The 21563-nt window shown below is 47.8% G+C and overlaps 1 protein-coding gene across 1 annotated transcript in view; it reads left to right on the plus strand.

Annotated features, from left to right (window-relative positions):
* Nucleotides 1-21563, plus strand: part of Znf488 (zinc finger protein 488) — a 41631-nt gene that overhangs the window by 5776 nt on the left and 14292 nt on the right. The window contains exon 6 of the mRNA XM_076835201.1: nucleotides 13094-13159. Coding sequence (XP_076691316.1) covers nucleotides 13094-13159 — 66 coding nt within the window. The remainder of the gene's footprint in view (nucleotides 1-13093; nucleotides 13160-21563) is intronic.

Below are 21563 nucleotides of genomic sequence, written 5' to 3' on the forward strand. Positions count from 1 at the left end.
GAGAACTGAGGAGTCTACTGTAGACAGAGGGTTGTATGCCTGCATGCGTGCAGAAGCTATGTTGTATGTGTGTGAGTTGCACTGCATATGCAAGTACTGTAAGATGTGTATGCAGTGTGTGTGTGTTCATGTGTGTGTGTGATATTTTATGCATTGATAAGATTGTACATTTTGCATCACTTGTGATATGTGAGGTGTGTATGATGTATGCTGTGTGAGCGGTGGGGTATGATTGTGATTTGTGTATGTGTTTTCAGAGTGACTTTGCTTGTGCTGTGTGTACACAGTGCTATGTTTGTGGTATGTCTGATAAGTGGTTTTGTGTGTGGTATAGGTGTACATCTTGTGTTGTGTTTGAAGTTTCTGTGAGATATGTGTGAACATGTGGCATGCGCACATAAATATGTGTATGAGGTGGTCGGTTTGTGTTTTATGGGGTGTTTATGGCATGTGGAATGTGTGTTATTCCTAGTATATGAGCCATATGTGGTGCCTGTGTATTATATGTGGTATGTGTGGTCTGATGAGTGATGTGTGTTTGTGGTATGTGGTATGTGGGTGTTATGATGTGGTATGTGTATGATATGTGTTGTGTGTTGTATTGTGGTGTGTGTGCCTTGGGAAGTGTGTGTGATGTGTTTATGTTCGGTGCTGGAGCAAGTGCACGTGGGGTGTGCAGTGTGAATTGTGCTGTGTGTGCACTCAGTGTGTGTGTTTGAGTATAGTGGGGAGGGTGGATGTGGGTGAGTATCTATGGGACTATGCATAGGTATATGTATGATATGCCTTGTCATGAATGTGAAATGTCAGGAATGAAGCTGTGGCTATGTGTGAAAGCACCATTTTTTTTATCTTATAACAAAAATTTAATTGTAACTTTAGAAAAAAAATATGGAGTATTTTAAAAATCCTCAAAGGAACTGGCAAATGGAATGCCATGACATATGAAAAGGTCAACAGAAGCTGAGTATCCTCTACTCATAAGGCTTGGTACTGGAAATGATTTGGTTGAGATTTTTTTTAATTTTAGAATATTTGGGTGGACATAATAGGCTTCTTGGGGGATGAGACTTGAGTTAACAAGACCTTTATTTACATACTACATACACATGTTCTGAAGATGACTTTTTATTATATGTTTAGTGCGTCTGCATTTTTTTTTTTTTTTGGCAGCACAACTTTTCATTTCTCTGGTTGTACACAATGTAGCATTACACCATATGTGCAGTCATCATGTACCTAGGGTAATGATGTCCATCTTTCCTGCCCCCATGCACCCTCCCCACTTTCCCTGCCTTTTGCCCAAAGTTCCTCCTATGCCTCCTGCCTCCCTGTTACGGTTGAGTATCCACTTATCATAGAGAACATTCAGCCTTTGGTTTTGGGGGATTAGCTTACTTCACTTAGCATGATATTCTCCAACTCCATCCATTTACCTGCAAATGCCATGATTTTATTCTCTTTTAATGCTGAGTAATATTCCATTGTGTATATATACCCCAGTTTCTTTACCCATTCATCTATTGAAGGATATCCAGGTTGGTTCACAGATTAGCTATTGTGAATTGTGCTGCTAACATTGATGTGGCAGTATTACTATAGTACACTGATTTTAAGTCCTTTCAGTGTAGACCGAAGAGTGGGATAAAAGCAATTGTGAAATTCATTTGGAAAAATAAGAGACCCAGAATAGCCAAAGCAATTCTTAGCAAGAAGAATGAAGCAGGAGGCATCACAATACCAGACCTTAAACTATACTACAAAGCTATAGCAACAAAATGACATGGTATTGGCATCTACATTTTAATTGTGACTTGTCACCTAAGGTTACGTGTAGAATTTTCTACTTGAGTGATGTAGTACTGAAAGTATTCTGGATTTTGAAGCATTTCAGTTTTTACCTGTTTAGATAAGGAGTGCTCAACCAGTATGTCAAAAGAAATGTAAGACTCATCCCAGAAAGCCCAGTTAGAAGTGGGATTTGAAAAATCAGTAGTTTGTACATCCACAAAAACGGGGAAACAAGGCGATTATGTCAATGGATATAAATAAAGAACTAGGCACAACTCAACTTCTACTTGAATTCCTAATGGTAACAAAGGAAGCTTGGCAAACACCTCCACCAATTCAACCAGGGCTCATGTCACCCAGTGGTTTAAGGGCCACATCTGTTATCTGTCCCCGAGGGATGGACCTGACCAGCATGGCTCTGTCTATCCAGAATCCCTGCCTCAGGGTGCTAAGGACATAATTCTGTGGTCCTGGGGGATGGCCACCTCTCTGTCACAAGCACTGTGTGCAGCCCTGGCCCCACATGGTTGGCGTCCTCACACTGTGGTTGATAGACAGAGCCTTCAGCCTCCTCCCTCTGGTGACAGCTCAGCTGCTACAGTGGCCTCAGCCTGGCAGCTGGGGCCTGGCTTCTCTGCCCTTCTAGAGGAGGCTCCATGGTCACAGGCTATTGGCAGCAGCACTGTGTGCACATCTGCTACCTGTGGCACCAGGTCCACAGCAAAGTGCCAGATATCTGGGGACTGCAGTGTGGCCTAAAATGGATAGAAATAGCACTGTCAGGACTGTCGGGGACACAGAGGTAGTGACTGGCTTAGCACCTGGCAGCTGGTGGGTCCTGATATTTACAGCCTGGTCCTTGGCTCAGCATTCCCCCCAGGCCCTGTGTATGTTGGGCAAAAGTGGGGAGACTCTAGTGCTGAGGGGGTGGAGGTGGACTCAGGGACTCCCGTCTCACCATATGTCCTCTTCTGCTTCTGGTTTAAAGCTGCTCAAGTGGCTGGTGCATGAGTGTCATTATGTGCGGAGGACACATAGGCCTTGACATCTGAGCAGATGGGACAAACCCCCAGTGAGGATATGAGTTGTCACTCCTTCTCTCAACAGCTGAGCCAAGATGATGGGCGCATCCAAACACCAGCTCAGCCACTGAACTGTTCATTTATTGGTTATTTTGTTCAAGGGTGCCACACCAAAACTGACAGTCAATTAGAAAGGAAGCCCACAGTAGGAACCTGGGCTCTGTTTCTCAGGCTGTCCATGAAAATCAACCCATACGTCAGGAAACCTGAGGAAGGAAGCCAGATACAGATGTTGATTCTTGGTTGGTTCTCTAACCTGTGGCATCTCAAGTGTTGTCTTGGACTAGAGAAAGCCAAGTTGAGGCACCACACTGGTATAAGGAAGTGTTTGGTGACCCCACTGAATAAGTGACCTCTGGTCCTTGATGTATCATGGAGAGGCAGGGATGAAGGATCCTGTGCTGTCCTCACCATCTGCAGCTGAGACAGGAAGTTTTCTGTGATGGATTCTCCTGGGTATGGTCAGTGCTTCCCTGCCCTGCACCCTGTGTCCTGGCCCTGCTCTTGGGTCTCGTGCCTGAAAATGATGGGATTTCAGGGTGGAGAGAGTCATACTTGAGTTGGTCCCTGGAACCAACATCTCTTTCATGTGGTTATTGGGTCAGGGATGGTGGGTGAGGGCTCCAGAGCTTGTAAGGTCCAGCCTATGTACATCAATATGGAGCATCCTTGACATTTTTCCCCCGTGAGGGACCCAGTGTTTTTGGTTCAGATACACTTTGTAGCAACCCCTGGAAATTCCATCTTGGGGGTAGACCCCCAGGAGCAGTAAAATCAAAGAGAGCACAGAGCCCAGCTCTATTTCATTAAAACCTTTGAATGCTATTCTTGTAGGATCCAAGCCAGTGATTTTAAAAGGATACGGATTTAATAATGGAAAGACTAACGACCAAATTATCTGCAGATTCAAATTCAGTGATTCCAAGGTCATTGGTAAGTCGCCCCCTCAGTATCTCTTAGTAATACATTTTCCACACAAATCTGTGATTCCCCTCAGCTGGCTGTCCCTATTGCATGTTATGGGGTTGGAAGCAGGGTGGACAAGTGAAAGGAGAGACCTAGATGAGATGCCCAGCCACCTCTTCTTTCATCTGCAAAGCAGTAAGGTAATACTTCCCTAGCACAGGAAGAGCACCTTAGAGCAGCACTCCACCCTTCAGTGAAACTGGGTTTGAGCCTGACCTGACCTCATAGCAGCATTTCCCTACTTCATCATCAGTTTTCTTCCCTGGGAACAGAGGACCTGAACCTCAAGACTGCCATTAAGAAGTGCATCAACCCTGGATTTCTGAGCCTGGCCAAGTACAAATATAAGCCTTCAAGGGAGGGAGCATTTACTTTGTCATACTGTTATAACAAAATGCCAACTGAAAAATTATAGCAACCAAAGTATTCCATTTAACCAGTAAGCTTCACTTGCAACTCTCCTCTCAGCAAGATTATGTTGGGCTTTCTGCTCATTCCTACCTGAAGCCCCTGCACAGTAGGCTGAGTGACACTACCCACCCCCTACACATACACATACACTCCTGCACTGCAGGGAACACCCAACTGAAAAGTCAGTGCACGCCTCTGTGGGGATTTTTTTTTCCCTACAGTTAATCCAAATATTTCATCCTCAAAAGCAAACGCTTTCCCTAGCAAAATTTTTCTGATTACTTCTTTCAATCAGGGTGATAGAGTGTTGATTTAAGGCAAACAAACTGGTCTAGATGGCAATAAGCCCTTTCCTAAGGAATATCTCTGACCTAATTTCAAAAAGAGAAAAAGTATATATGTGTAATATATTATGTAGTATATTTGTGTAATATGAAAAATCAATTTTATATTTAAGTTATAAAGTTCGTGACTACTCTTACATTATCTATTTTACTTTTTTCTAAAAAAAATGATGAACCATCCAAATGCAGATATAAGGAATAAAAATATTCCCCCCATCCCAAATTCAAACATGAGTACTATTGGCACTCTCAAATTCTCCATAAGTTTAATTTTACTTGAATGTGATACTTTAAAAGAGAAGCTGAAATGGGATAAACAAACTTTTGGGCATCACATAAACATTTCTTCATGGGACAGATCTGTTCCCAGTGATGCTTGAGGTGTCAAGGAAAGGCTAGAGAAACTCAGAGCTCAGGGATGTAGGTGGGATTTCTTCTGTTTGGTCTGTGTGCTCTTTTTTAAAATAGCAAGATATTTCTAAAAAGATAAGCCTTTTTTTTAAAATTGAAGAACAACATTTATATCTAATATTATTAGGAGTAGAGAACGGTCTTCTGCGACCCTCCCTGGAGTTTGGCCCCTCCAGTGGGCAGAGTCTTCCTGATGGAGGCAGCAGAGCATCATCCCTGCCCCATGGCTCAGCCCTGGCACTGCAGCTCAGGGAGAAACCTTCACAGTCCTTCATCTGTGCCCAGAGGTCAGCTGGTGCAGAGCTGTGGTTCTGGCCTCCATGGAGGTGAAACCCAGCTTCCCATGCTTTGGAAAGTCTGGGTCACAAGGAAAGAGAGGAAGGAACCCAGAGGAATGGCTCCTCCCAGAAGCACAGATGGCAGGTCCTCTGAGGCTATTCATTTCAGCCTGAAGAGGAGAAGTCATGGACTTGGGAAACTGGAATCTGCAATTAAAGAACTGGCAGGAATAGCCAACAGTGTTGCAGATCTGTTCTCACCTCCTGGTTTGGATCAGGACTGAGAAGATCCCAATGCTGCATGTTATGGAGCTCTTCTGACCCTCCCAAGTGAGGGGAGGAGAAACAAAGAGAGGATCTCTATTCACTCCTCAGGTTTCCCCATCTCACCACCATTGACCTAGTCCCTCTGGTCAAAACCCAAATATCATCCTTAATTCCTCTTAGCTTTTTCTCCATATCCTTTCTACCAGCTAGCTCTATAAAATCTGTGTCCAAACATCATTTAAAATCTGTGCAACCTCTGAAAGATTCTTCAAACTTGGAATAAGATTCAAAGATCCCACCCCCACCCCAATCTCTTAGCTGATTTCCTTCCATCAACAAGCTCAGGAGTTCATGCCTCAAGGCCTTGGCACATGCCACTCCCAGAACACTCTTTCCTTGCATTGTTCCCTGGCCTCCAAGGTTTGGTTTCGGATCAAACATCAATACCTCTCTAGTTCAATGGCATCAGTCCACAGCATACAAAAGTGGCAAGAACTGTACAATGTATTTGAGGACCCCATCTTCTCTCGTGATCACTATTAAATTGCTTACGGGTCAGGCTAGCTTGCCTGAGGGTATCAGAGTGCCATGGGGTGGGTGGAAAGGTCCACTGACAGTCTTCTCATTTCATCGTCTCTTAGATTTCCATCCAACTGCTATGAACATGACATCATTAACATGCCCTAAACCAGACGTACAACTCGGAGAGTAAGTGTCTATGATTCTGGACTCTAGAGGTCCAGAGACAATTGCCTTCACTAATTTGTACAGAAAGTGGGATGTCCCCTCCACAAGGCAGTTCACATCTACATGCTTTTGATCTAAGGACACGTAGGTCACCTGCCCTTTTTGCTGACCTTCAAGGTATTCGGGGTCCACAGTGGTCCAGGTTTTGCTGAGGGAAAGAAATGAGAGGATGTGCCTCAGGACTGGTCCCTTTGCTCCAAGTCACCTTTTAGAGCAAAGATGACAAATCTTGTAAATAAAGTGGGCATAAGAGCATGAAGCAGTTCTTCTATTCCCTTAGACCATGGCCATGCTGGCATCATAGGGTATGCGGTCCCCTCACCGCCTAAGCCATTGTCATTGGCAGTGCTGCAGATGTTGGCCTCACAGTACTCTGGACAATAAGCTCTCATGACTTCCTTCTGTGCTCTCTAATGGCCTCAAATTTCCAGAGGCATTACCACGAGGAGAGCCGTGGCCTCCACCTTGAGCCAAGACCAGAATCTTGTCCCTACAGGCTGCTTCTCATTGTCTACCCTTCCCATGCCCTAGAACCATCACAGTTGAAGTCAGCCTGAACAACGGGAGGAACTTTCTGTACCGCCCTATCCCTGTGAATACGACTATGGATTGTGTGAGTACCTGGGGGCAAAGGGCTACAACCCCATCTGGACTGTCTAGAGCCCCAGCTCTGGGTAGAGGTGCACCCTGGGGAGACCTAAGGGCAGAGGGTGTTAGGCAGAACTGTGAAGCAGCTTGTACAGGTGGGGTTATCAGATGTCCCCATCCTGTATTCCCCCCGGGCAGTGGAGACTAAAGGTTGGCTGTTAGGATATTGTCTAGGATGTCTCCAGGTGGGATTTCCAGGTATAAGGATCTGGAGGGTTCCACTAGTTGGATAGATGTGTGCCACTGAATGTGTGCTCCAGTCACTGACCAACTCTGGACCCCCTCCCCAAAGCCTCCTTGATTACACCCCTTTCATTTGCAGTACCCTCAACCTCCTCTGCTCTCTTTCTCTTGGGCTTCCTAGTTGTCCCCCGTCTGCTTGCTCCCTCTCACCTGCAGTGCTGTGGTGTGTGGCCTAGCTCAGCTCCACCTCAGGTCGGAACCTTAGCCCAGGGCAGCATGAGGGGAGCATGTACTTGAGAGGCGGAAAGCACACGCCCACTTGATACCACCCTTGAGTCCTGTTTCAGTTTGTGAGGCTCCCCGCAGATTGGACAGCTCCCCTTTGTGTCTGCCTTGGCATGTTCCATTGTACTCATGTACAGATTAGACTGGTGGATTCAAACACCTGAATAGTGAATAGTCTAACCCCCCACTCCCTCACCCCCAAGAACCTTCCCAGAGACAGGCAAAACTAGGAAAAAGCTGGCTCTGGTGGTTCATGCCTATCATCCCAGGAACCTGACTTGGGAAGCCAAGGCAGGAGAATTCCAAGTTCAAGATTAGCCCGAGTAACTTAGCGAGAACCTGTCTCAAAATAAAAATAAAAAGGGCTACGGGTATAGTTCAGTGGTTGACTGTCTATGGTTTCAGTCTCCAGTAATGCCCAAAAGAGCACAGGAGTAGCCTATTGTCTCCAATCCAAAAAGCAGCCATCACTGTCACCCTCTCCTTTCAGCCACCTGTTTCTTGGGTACCTGTGCCTTCCCTTCTGTGGGCTTTGCAGCCTTCTCTTTAAGCAAACCCATGACTCAGGGGCTAGCAGGGAAAACTGTGCCCATGGGATATCCTGGGCTTCCTGAACAGTGAATGACAACCAGGAGATCTGTACCCATTCCTTAAGCACCATGTGAACCTGGGCCTGTGCTGACTATCTCTAAACTCTCTGAAATCACAAGTGCCCGTGAAGGAGGGCTGATACTTCACTCTGTGCAGAGGTGCAAGCTGAGGCTCAGAGGGAGGAGTGGTGAGTCCATGCCTCCAGAGCCAGAAAGTGGGAGATAGGCAATGGCAAGCAGTCAGTTCTCCTGCCCATGCTTTTGGACCTGAATATCTATGTGTCCCTAGAATCCTGACACCCCCACATTTGAACGCCTCTACTTTTTTGTGGTCAATGTAAAACTTTGTACTCTCAGCCACAGCCAGCAGTGAGGATGGGGTTTTCAGACTGCAGAATATCCTGGGCCTTCCTGGGCAGATCCATTGAGCAGGGCCAGAGATGGTATCTGCTGCTTTCTGGGAACCATACCTGTATGTGGACCCTTGAAGGCAGTCAAAGTGGGGGAAAAAGTGAGCAGAATGGGATGCCAAGTAGTAGAAAGGCATTCCTGGGCCCTTCTCAGGCATCTGCTACTAGGATTGTCAGCTGGGTATACTTCACATGATGACCTCTTTCTCCCACAGGCCCCTCCCTTAAAACCTGTTATCACTGAGTACCCCACCTACCCACCAGAGGTTTATTCACCCGCACCGAGGCCTCCACGCCCGAATATTACTCCACCTCCGAAGCCTACAACCCCAACCACCCCACCCCCAACAACTACCACCCAGGCCATCACTCCATCACCAACTTTCATTTATGTAGAAGCTGATCCAACCCCAGAAGAAAAGCTTCTCACATTGGTGCTGTCCCTGCTATTGATCCCAGTGGTGCTATGGTGGATCTGGTGGTTATGCTTCCGGAAAGTGAGTATATTCTGCCCAACTAGGGGCAAGCACATGTGAAAGCATCATGATCTAGCTTGTGGACAATCTGCCATCTGCATGGAAACTGCAGAGGTACAACTGCCATCTTCACAAAACCAGACCCTCGTCAACATGGGCACCCATAGGGCATCCTGCCCAAGCTTATGCAGGGCATAGGTCAGGCATGCCTGGACTCTGAATAAGGCCTGCCCTGACCTCAAGACAGAGGCCACCCCAGAACCCCTGAGAAAAGGGCTAGTTCTTTGCAACTAAAGTCCTCAGATAGACAAGAGGACAGAATCTCCCACAAATTACTGATGGTCCCAAATGCAGGAAGGCACTGACCAGGGAAGATTAGTAACTTCTGGGATAGAAATACTATTAAAACCAACAGGGATTTTGGTTTTAATCTGCACATTTTAGTACCTTCTAACATTCCTTCATCTCTCATTACTAAGCCCAGGCTGAGCTCCAGAGATAAAGAAATGAAAAATCCACCATCCTGCTTATAGAGAACTCACAGTCTTGCATTCAGTGACATTCATATGTCACTGAACATAAGGCATCATGAAGCTTATTTCCAGAATCTCCCATGTATTTTGGCAAAGAGTTGAATGATAGCATCTTACATGTATCCAGTGTCCCAGGAAAAACAGAACAATAGCAAAGGACTAAGAATGGCACCCTTGGAGCAATAGGGAGGACAGAGGCTCTGGTGAGAACTTTCCAGAGAGCTGTAGGACAGAAGCAGAAAGAGCAGGTGTAGGGAGGACAGAACACCCAGCCCAGAGCAGGCCAGTCCTATCTCTGCCCAGAAGAGCAATGAGCAGAACAAGCCAATTGACTGTTCCAAAGGCCAGGAGGTCAGTAACAGCTCTTATGATAGCAAGGTTCTCCCAGAGGAGGGGAGAGGAGAGTGTGTTCTGGCTGCAGGTGGGATTTGGGCAGATGTGCAGCACTTCATCAACTGAGTCTCCTCAGGCACTGGCACTTTGGCCTGGATCATCTTTTCTGACCCTATAGGGAAATATGAGGATTCTTCTAGGTCAGACTGAGCCTGCTGAACACAAAACCACAAGTACTAGATGCCCACATAGACACCAAGCCTGTGTGCTGTCTCACCACTCCATCCGAGGATTCTCTGTTGACAGGGCCCCCGCCCCTGCAAGAAAACACCCACCAGTGTTAGTCAGCCTTCTGTTACTGTAATAAAATCCCTGAGATAGCGATCTTAAGAAGAGAAAAAAACTTATTCTGGCTCACAGTTTTGAAGTTTTCAATTCATGAACATTTTTGGCCCTTTGCTTTTGATCCTAATTGAGGCAGTGCATTCTGATGGGAAGATGTCTTAGAGGAAATCCTCACCTTGTGGCTGTAACTGAAAGAGAGGAAGTAGAGAAGCACAGTGTCCCCTCCCAAGGCTTATCTCTAGTGACCTAACTTCTTGCCACTATGCCCCACTTCCCAAGTAATAAACTACCTCCAAGAGCACCATAGGTGGGAATCAAACGTTTAGCACATAGGCATTTGGGGGAAACTTATCCAACCCACAGCAGCACCTCACAGCCTCCCACTCCTTTGTGTCTGTTTAACATTCTAGGTCAAGCCACCACCGCCACAGATAATAGAGGTGAGTCAAGCTTTGGATCCTGACATTGTCACATGCCTCGGGAGAATGACCAGCAAAAGAGAGGCATCATGAAGCTTATTTCCAGAATCTCCCATGTATTTTGGCAAAGAATAGGGGGACAGAGTGTTGAGGGATAGTCGGACAATGATGTCAGCCCTCTAAGCACCACTCACCACCTGCTGACCATGAGGTCATGGAGACCACAACCCTCCAGGCTCTATCCACCTGCTGAACATGGATCTTTATTACAGAATCACCACCTTGGGGTCCTCTTTCAGCATCTGTAGCCATCATTGCTAACTCACTGGGCTTTTTGTGGATCCCAAAGGGCTTCTGCAAGACGTTGGACACTCCAGGGGGCTTTCTAGAATTGAAGCCATTGACCCTGGTCCCCATCTCCAGACTCGGATGGTCTGTTTGGCTTCTCCTTAAAGTGTCTTCATCCCTGTCTCCTGGCAGGAATGAACTTAGGCTTGGGTAGCCTTAGGGATCTCAGAACCAAGGGTAGAAGGTCTCTTAACCATCTCTGGAGTCTGAAGAATGCCACCCTAGGTGAGCATAGCCACCAAGGCTGGGTGAGCTTCCCATAACCCGTGAGTGTCCGCAAGGCACTGGGGAGGCCACATCTGCACTTGGCAGAGCCAACTGGAAGCATCAGTCACTTGCAAAAGGAGGGTCACTGAACAACCTCCAGTCCAGGCTCCTGCCTGCAAGGTAGCCTCCAGGGAGCTAAGAGCATAAAAGTGAGGTTGTTGGCAGTTAGAGAAAGGCCAGTTTGGCCAGTTTTCATAGAATACACTCCCCCTAGTGTAGGGTACTACTCATTGGTCATTTCATGCACCTTAAAACATGAGTTGAGTGGCCCCACAGTACCAGGTTACTGTGTCCAGCTCCCCAGAAGCTGCAGACAGGGACAGACAACTTCTTTTCTCTCCTAGAAACTAAAAGAGAAGCCACCTCCTCCCCCAGCACCACCTGTGAACGTGTGTCCCACCATAATACTCTGCTGCTGTGCCTGCCGTGGTGTGAGTGTGAACCGAGGCATGGAGGTGAGAAGAATCCTGGGAGGGGGGGTGTCTGGCAACTCTGACCCCCAGCTGGACTCAGGATAGGGCAGGTGGTTAACGTTACAGAGTTTGGGATCTGAGAGGGGACATGGCTTATGGGACTAGACCTGGATCCCTTGGTACAGGAGGACAACCAGAGGCCCATGCTGCCCTCATGGCCAGGAGAGGTCAGCATGCATGGGGGCTCACACCTTCTCTGCAAGCCTGTCCTAGTCCCAGGGGCCCCCTTTGATCAGTGACCCCTGGCTGATGTCTGGCTAGACTCTGGTTTTTACTGACAGAAGCTTTAGCTCCATTCCCTTGGGTGTCAGTCTCTGGCCTGCCGGTGACGAATCAAAGCACAGTAAGTAACAAGTTGGGTTATGAGGTCAGGGACAATAAAAACAAAACAGAAACACTCCCGAAACACCTTTTGTCCACCCTGAAAATGCCACTAGCACTAGGCATTCCCCTGTAGGAAGAGCAAGGCAAAGAGCTGACTCAGGGACCCTACCACCCACTGAGATGGGGCAATCAGAGCCACTTGGAGGAGTGACAAAAGTGGAGACCCTAAAAGTGTCACAAGCTCCCCGTGCAAGAGTTGAATCAGGACACAAATAAAACAATTCAGTCTGAGGAACCCTCCTTTGTCTGTAAGTACCAGAGTCCACCTTGGTGAGGGAGAAGCTGGCCAGACAGCAGCCATGGACCCAGGACAGGGGTGCACAGGCTCCACAAGTCTGGTGTTGAGAAAGAAATCGCCCCAGTTTTCACGGGCTTTGTCCTCTTTTCATGTCCTGCCTCTGAGATGAATCCATCCCTTCAGGAAGCCTCCAGTACCTCTGAAGCCTCTCAGGCAGCTGAGAAGCCATCTCTGCCTCTCCCATCACTGTGGGTCACAAAGAAACCAAAACACACCCACCAGAGAAGGAGTCACTTCCAGTGGGCTGTTGCAGTCTTCAGGGCCTGGCCCCAACCACTCAGGGCTCATTGGTCCTGAACTGTAGGACCTTAGGCAATGTGCTGCCTCCCACTCATCCAGGGCCTCTTTCTGGCCTCCTTTCTCCCTTCCTTTTCTCTCTGACCTGGGCTCAGGCACCTTCCCCTGAACAGGACATGATGCCACTCATCGGCCTTCTTCTTATGTGTTCCTCTAAATGCAGTGCCCCCCTTTTCCTGGAGCTCCTGACAGGAACCCCAGATCCACCTCATGCTTCCTGTTGAGGACCTCTGCTTGTCAGGCACACATCCCTCTAACCTTTGAACTTTTCTAATGCCAGCTTTTGACTTCTTTTCCTACCCAAAATACAGTTTTGCTCCAGATCCTCAATGTGTGCAACAGTGACCATCAACACACTCAAAGATGGCCGGTGCCCTCTCCTAGGAACTAGCTGGAGTTTTGTCATTTCCCTGGGGACAAGAGTTCTTACTTGATATGAGGTCCCATGGCTTTGGGGAATCGGCATCCATGCTGTGTTACCACCTCATGTCCTCTTATGCCTTACAGAACAAGGTGACCTTGCGCAATTTAGATCAAACATGCTACCGCCAGTTGCCATTGACATGGCCTCAGGTAAGTGGGACATGGGGAAGCTCCCTATGAGCAGAATGGCCACTGCTCTTGTCCTTGACAGTTGCCCTCTAGAACTGTGATTCAGAGCTCTGCCTGGGCCCATCCCAAGGAGAAATGCCCAAGATTTTCTACAGTTCAACCATGCACCTCCCAGACAATGCCTGCCCATGGCACCTGTGAGTCCCACTGGTGGTATCATTGGTAGTGCTGACTGGCCAACCCTATCCCCTTTACCAGGAAGTGTGAAGGTCCCTTCTAGTGTCACCACCTTGTGAAACCCCACACTGTTAGGGTTTCTCCTGGAGTGCCATTATACTATTCCTTAGTGAGTCTACTGCGTGGCAGCTACTTGCTAAGGCCTCTCCATCTTACCCCATTCCAATCTTCCCAGTACCTATATAAAAATGCCAGTATTTTTTCCATTTGAAACCACGGGGAGCTGAAGCACAGGGAGGCTGAGTGACTTGTCCCAGGTCACAAAGCCTGGAATATATAGAAGTGGACTCTAACTTGGGTCTGGTTTCTGCCCTTTTCATGGCCTGACTCATAATACATTAGCTTCATTTTGGTTATCCCAAACCCCTGGAAGTCTTCCTTAAATAATCCCCAGAGACCCCGAGAACCTCTTAACTGGCCTGAAGCTTATCTGCCTGGGCTCCCCTTCCCGTTTTACAGACCAGGACCTGGGGCCTGGAGAATGGCCAGTTCCCTTAGTCTGTATGAGAGAAGAAATGGTCAAATTCTCTGAATCAGATCAACACAGGACAAAAAAAAATCCCCACCAGCAGGAAAGGCCCTTCCTAGCCCAGGTCAGGGTGGATGACATCCATGGGGCAGGAGGAAGGGAATGTCAGAGATTGACCTTCCCTGGGACTGACACAGCTGCCCCAGGGAGGCCTGGATATGGCCAGCACAGTCTGAGGATGTGTCCTGGGCTCTGTGCTCAGCCAGCTCATGGTCGGAGGCAGTGATAGCTGCACTACACTGTGGAGCCTGTCCTGAATCCTGAGGAAGAGTCAAAGAGGCTAACCCCGACCTCTGTAGTCCAAGGTCGGTGTCAAGCCCATGGCTGCTCTGGTGGCTTTTTTCCTGGGCTCAGCCCTGAATTAGGCATGTGACGAGATCCTGAGAGGGGAATAAGACCCCTATTTCTGCATGAGAGTGTGCTTGTTGGGGAGGAGAGGGAGGGAGGGAGAGGAAGAAAGAATCAGCCCAAGGGCTCTGGGTTTCAAGGACCACAGTGCTCCACCCAGGCCTCACCTGAGATAGCCATGTGTCAGAGGTAAATTAGAGCTGATGATCAGGCTGGGAGGAGAGCTGGACCTGAAAATGCAAAATTGAAACTAAAGTGGGGAGAAGGATCCTGCAGGGCTGATGGACAAGGTAGGGTGCTGTCAGCATATGGAGACAATTGACGAATCCAGGAGCCTGGCTTTGGAGTGCCTGGGCAGTGGGACTATATTCAGTAGGTACGAGGGAGCCATTCTGGAGTATATCAGCAGGAAGGGAGAGACTCATGTATGGCCCTGAATGGGGGTGAGTGGGGACAGAGAGACTAGGGAGACATGTTTGAGTCAGCTGAAGAGGGATCCTGACTCTTGAACAGGTTTTAGGAGCTCAGGTGAAAAGGAGAGTAGACAGGCCATTGTGCAAACAGCTGGCTTAGGTCTGACGGGACACAAAGGGTCCATGAGCTTTGTCCCAGATGAGTGCTCAGCAGGAGTCTCAGGAGAGGCAGCAATCCTCAGGGCCTATGATTTTTCACATGCCCACATGGATAGATCACATGTAATCCTAAGGGTCTACGTGAGAGAGAGGCAGAGGGAAACTGGAGACAGGAGGCCACGTGAGAACACAAACAAGGAGAGCGAACCTCAGCCAGGCCCATCTGAAGGTCAACCCAACATTTCCCCCAGAGCAAGCTGCAAGGACCAAACAAAGAAGACTGGTAGGGGGAGACAGGTGATTCCAGATACACATGCTACCTATCCCAGGGACCCTCTGCCCCATGGCTCTGCCATGGCCCTCCTACCCTACACAACCTTAGGCCTGTCCTCAGAGTCCAAGACTCACACTAATCAAGACAGCCAGTGTACTACCCAGGGAGGCCCATGTGACACAGATATGTTCTCTGCATGTGTGTCTCTATATTTTGCTGCTAGATTTTTATGCCCAGGTAATCAGGAATAAGCCTGTCTGAAGAATTGGTCCTGGAATTTAGGAAATTCCTAAGTGTCACTCACTCCAAGTAAGGTAAAAGAGACTGGGTTCCAAGTCTGTCTCTGACCTTGCCTAAGACTCTCAGCCAAGTTGGAGAGTGGGGCAGTTCCATCTCTAAAACTGAGCCAGCAATGCCAAATGCTGATTAGTAGTCCTGTTTTCATGCCCCCCTCTTAATAACAGAGAATTGGTATTGCTGAGAGAGAAAAAAAGTGCTCAGCTGTGAAAAAAATATTTCTCAGTCTCTTGCATGAGTAAAGTCTGACAGTTGGAATAGAGACAGAATTATTGTATAGTACTTTGTGGAAAACGCCTTTGCCTTTTTCTTCCTTCTTTGTGGCTGGAATAGAAGAAAGAAAGCAATTGGAGAGACTGATCTATTAAAGGAGAAATGTTGGAGTTTCCTGAAGGCCAACCTCTTGTGGCTTTAGCATGTAGTCATTTTGATAAAAATCTTTCTGGATGACACTGGGCTTTCCCAAATTATATATCTTCCAGTGTAATACCTCCATATAATTTCTTTTTCTTTTGTAGTCTAAATATATTCTATTGCACAGGGTGGAGACCATGACAACTTCATGCACAATCTGGACCTAGGTATAAAAGCTTCCAAATTATCCTGGAAGACTGAGGCCAGTGCAAGTAATATCAATGTCTTCCTAGGGTATGCCCACACATCAGAGCTGTGACGGCACCATCTCAGTAACTGCAGCTGGGGTCATAGGAGAGCCCTGGAGATGCTCATGGGTGTCATTTTACCTCAACTTGCCCACCCCACCTGTGAATGAGCTGTAAACCATGCCTACAGTACACCGTGGTGTCCGGGTGGACACTGCAGCAGCTGAGCCCTGTCCATGGATTCCTTTACCTCTAGGGCTGTCCTATCAGCTCCTGCTCTAACTCAAGCCCATGTTTCTCAGGGTAACAGAAGTCCACTGATCCTTTGCTGAATCTGTCTGGGCCTGTCGGTGGCCATCAGACAATAGTGATCTCTGCCAGCACTCCACAGAATGTGTACATGGGCTTGCTTGGAGTTGCCATGCACCTATCAAGCCAACTATGGCACGAGAACCACCTGAGTACTGCTGTCTTTCCTGGGACCCTCTCTCTCACTGAGACTGTCTCTTCTCACCTCCAGACTCTGCCCTGCTGCCTTCTCCTGCCTCTGTCCATCTGACCCTCATCTGGGAACAGGATGATGCCTTCTTTGTAGCTATCAGACCTTGTCCTGAGCCTCCTGTGTGTGCATTTGCCTGTCTACCCTTCTTCTCCTTTGGGCTCCTTTGCCCATTCAGGTGTCAGGTTTTCTCTCAGTCCATGCAAAGGCATCCCCTGGTCTAAAGGCATCCCTAAATCCAGGCATCCCAAAATCTCCTCCAAACATCTCCCATCTTCCAGGCGAGGTACCCAAAAGCCACATGTTTCAGGATTAGAACCTGAATTTCTTTCAGGGCCCTTATTCAGTGAGCATAACAAGACACTGAAGTAGAAATTTCTTCAAGCAGGAACTGACTGATTCTGAGCCTGCACAATGGAAAGTCAGTGATTGGTTAGGTCCAGAAAGGCAGGAAGACCTGATGTATGAGTGGACATGGCATAGATTGTATGTCCACAGACCACAGTGAGGAAGGACCACAGAGCTTGGCCTGTGTACCTGAATGCCTTTTAAACCCAAGCAAGCTTCTCTGGGTTTAAAAGTGATCACCAACTCTGCTCCTTGAGGAGGAGCTGCCCTCTGGAAGAGGCCAGGGTGGTCTTCCTTCTCCAGAAAGACATGGAGGCACATTCTAACTGGCCGTGTGCATCTCCTGAAGTAAGTATATCCAGAGATCTGCAAACTGGCCCCTGCGAAATAGTCACCCTCCCTGGTTCTCGTTAATCTTTAGAGTGAAGGCTGAGGTGCTTTGACTTAGCTGTAGCTGGGACAGGGATATGACGCTTGCAAAATCAGGAGTGATTGGTACTGCAGAGAGTTCTTGCTGTCCCATCAGCTTCTGCCCAACCAAGGGGACCTGTGCTGCTCCTGCATAGCCTGCTCCTACTCAAATTGTGCCCTACCAGCCTTCTGCAGGGGTCTCCAGAGCTCAGTATGGGAGCCCATCCTGTTCACAACACTCACAGAGCTTTCTGGTGAGCACTGGCATACCTGGCACACTGAGGGAACTGGGGCCTCATCCTTTGTCCCCAAGCTCATGGTCCAGGAGAAATAGACAAGTTCAACCTCAGAGTCCAGGGAGTGGAGTCAGAGCAGAGCACCCAGGGTTGCATGAGAAAGCAGGGTTTACTTCAGATGCTTCAATTCAACTGAGTCTGAGAGGAGCACTGGAGCCTGGAGGCAGCCACACAGAAGGAGGAGAAGTTTCACTGGGGGCTTCCCTGTGGTCCCAATGGTCCTGACCTGAACCCTTGAGCTAGGCAACCAGAGCCCAGTTGCAATGGACTCTCAGTGACCACCTCTTTCTTCTCTTCCTTATAGGAGGCGGGTAACCTCGCCCTCATGCCGAACCTCTGTACACAGACCTCCTCAGGCTCAGCGATCTGCCTTCAGCCTAGCCAGGGTTACCTCCCCATTACCTACTGCTCCCAGTGCCACCCACAGTCAACCAGGTGCTCCAGCCCTCCCTCCAGGATATTGCGGATGCTCCCTGCCCCTTCACAAGCAACCAGAAGAACTGTATATTCACTCCCACCCCCATAGCCCAACCCAACCTAAAACCACTAAAAAGCCTAGAATAAGAGGTCTCAATTGCTCAATTGGACATATATGTTGAATCTAGGATTATAATAAAAATGGGTTGGGAATTTGTACTGCTCTGCAAAGGTGTGTCACCCAAGGAAATGCTCCACTCAATGGAAGGTATTTATGCTGCACTGGCAAGGACAAAGCACCCTGGTGTCCTGTGGATGGTAGGCATGGGTGAGTCCCATTCACTACATCTCTGTCTTCATGTGTCACCAAGGTCTCAGACACATAGGTTCTGCTGCAAAATTCTCTATGAAATAACTCACCCAATTTTTGAAATACAAATATTTTGCAAAGAGAAATACTTGGAATTTTCATTTTCTGCACTGCAGGTCTTTGATTTCCATTTCTTGGATTCCCAAATTCAAATGTTTTCTAGAAGAAGGTGAAATCCCTTCTGGAAGTGAGTCTTTCTTTCTAGATGTCTCACAGAGTTACCCAGCCCAGGGGATTTCAGAAGATCCTCTGCATTTCCCTGGAGCAGGCAAATCTCTTCCGTTTGTCCTTTGTCACCAGAAAATATGCATGGACCTCATCAGACCTATTTTGCATGCAAGTTCCCACCACTCAGAACTTGTACCTGTGTCTGTGTGACTACCCAGGTGCCAGGCAACAAGTCTGGAAGCCTCATATGTGGTCCTGAACTACTCAGAAGAGGCCACCACACAGGTAGTCAGTCTACTTTTCCCTAGTCCATCTGGATTGTGAACTATTGTCTACTCTCCCCCATCTCCTTGGAGGTTATATTTAGACTTTGTGTTTAGATTTCTCTGAAGCAAGTACAGAAAAAAAATGCACTGCTATGGTTTGTAATCAGCATCGATTCCATTGGAAGCATAGTAGTAGCCATACTGTCCCCCAAGTTTCCAAGAAGAAGGGGTTAGCTGGAATGGCTTGTATTATGTGTGTAGGGATTGGAGGTTTTCTTAAGATCACATACCTTTGACATTTAGAGCATTCATTCCAGGAATTGCTAATTTTTGTCCCTTCCTCAACTTCTCTTTCCTGCATTATCCTTAGCTGCCACAGCCAGGCCTCCATATCTGGGTCACACCAGCTGCACTGATGATAGACCTGAGTATCTCTCTACCTTTCAGGCCTCTCACTCCCTGGCAGCACATCTGCCTCACAGTTGGGTGTTAGTGGCCTCGCTACATTCCAGAAATATATGCCAAGTAAAATCCAAGGAAATGGAAGAGAAAGATCCAACTCTGGGAGTAGGGGGGCTGTAGACTCAGCAGTCGGATTTTGCCCCATTTAGAGATTTGGAGAATCACTCCCAGAGCAATAATGGGTGCTCTGGAAAAGGAGCAGCTCTTCCACACCTCAATTCATTACATTCATCATGAAATGTGGGGCCTAACTTGGTTGGTTGATTGCATTTTTTTTTTTTTTTTTACAAAGAATAACAGCCTTTGGTGAGTTAAATACAGAGGTTTTTACAAAGACCTGAGGACATTGCTGGACAGGTAGGAATATTTTGGCCAAGAGAAAAGGTAATAGGGATCTGGTATGAGGCTTCATGATACAGGGTTGAGAGAGAAGGTTCATAGACACCTGATCAAGTGTGCGGCTGAAGGACCATTTGCCAGTATCACTCCCATTATCTCCAGACTGCCCTTGCACTGGTCTGCCACCTATGGTATGTGCAGACAATGCCCACAGCAATTGTATTCAGTTCAGTTAATGTCAGTTCACATCCCTAACCTGTTCCATAGCCCTTTCTATATATCCTAGGGCTTCCCTGGACCTCACTGACTCCCAGTAGAGTGGTAAGGGAGTGAACAGGGCAGGTGCAAAGGTGGGTGGCAGCTGAAAGGATCCTTAAAAGTAACAGCCATTCACTGAAAGAACTGGCCCAAGGAGGCTGTGCATTCCACAATGACTCTCCCTCTCCTAATCCTAGTGTTCAAATGGGAACCACCACCCTTTGTCTTTGCTAAGAATCAAAGGGCATCTCAGAAGTCTCTGGGCTAGACAGCAAAGAGGATTTTTTTCCCATGGGGCAGGATAGTTCCCTAGATGACTGACTTTACTTATAAGTGCTGGAATGAGGCCATGTTCAAGGAATGGTTAGAATCCAAATCCATGGAAAAAGATAAATATCAGGGGAGCTGAGACTGGGACAGTGAAAAGAGCACAGCCCAGACATCCCAGGTCTTATCACCTCTAACAGCCTCTGGAAACACGATCAATCTAGGAGCTCACCCCAGATGGGGACATCAGACAGAAAACAGCTACACATCAGGCTGTTTAGAAAATGCCCAACATGCAGGGGAAAGAAGGGCTTGGAGACCAGCAAGTGCCTCCACAAGCTTCTGAGGGTTGCCCCACTGCTCTGGTGAAGTACATGTTCATTTCCAGAGCAGCAGTCAGGGCTGAGAAAGAAACCCAGTAGATCTCACAAGGGACAAACACGTTCTCTTTCCTTCAGTGACAGCCATCGGGTGCTTAAGGCACAGTCCAGCTTCCCTTGGGCCTCATTAAGGCAGAGCCACCTGCTTCTGTCAGCGCAGGGATTGTGCCTTGGCGGTCCATGTGGGGAAGGATGAAGCAAAACATCAGAAGCAACAAAGTACAGGATCTTCTGAGAAATGGCACTAGGAGAGTGCCCAGCAGAGGCCACAGAGCACTCCCCAGAGAAGCCAGCAATGAACCTCCCACGTGGCTAAGATGGCAGCTCATAACCTTCAGCTGACTGAGGGGCATGTGGGAGCAAGATCTGGACCAGGTTGCTGGAGGGACAGAGCCATCCAGTTTCCCTATATTGTATTCTCTCCTTATGGGCAATAACTGCTGAGGATCATCCCTGGAGTCTTTCAACAGACAGGCTCTGCCTGTCCTCTTGCAGAAGTTGTGGTCCTATAAAACCATGTCCTGCCTACAGTGACTGAGGCCCTATTGTTCTCTAAGGTCCACCTGGAGGCAGGGCCAGAAAGGGCCACTCCCTTGTCCAGGACAAAGTAGATATCAGAGACATCTTGGCATGGTTCCTTACCCTTAGGCAACAGTTGGCCTTGTGCTTTGTCTTTCATGATCTTGGAAACTTCTAGATGCCAGGCCAGATACATTTGTGTTTCTTAAATCAGGAAATGTTTCCTGAGATCTACAACATAAACAATGGTGAAGACAGCAGAAGTAGGAAAAGAGTAAATTTAGGCACCAGAGAACAGCAGTCTAACTTTTTCTTGCAATTCCCTATGACCTATCTCTTTCTTGGGTCACAGGTAAGCTGGGCACAGGCCACCTCCAGCCTCTCTGCTGCCTCTGCCTATGTCCAGGATCCACAGGCCTTCCTTTATCCTCCCTGTCACTTTGATTGTCTAGCAGGTTTCTGCCCAAACACCAAGACTGGGATAGCAGCTTCTCTGGGTGTCCTCCTACCAGTTACTAAGTAGCTCTTCCCCAATGATGGAACAAAATTCTCTGTTGTTATGATTG

This window comes from Callospermophilus lateralis, chromosome 15 (genome assembly GCF_048772815.1).
Source record: "Callospermophilus lateralis isolate mCalLat2 chromosome 15, mCalLat2.hap1, whole genome shotgun sequence".
Classification (NCBI taxonomy): Eukaryota; Metazoa; Chordata; class Mammalia; order Rodentia; family Sciuridae; genus Callospermophilus; species Callospermophilus lateralis.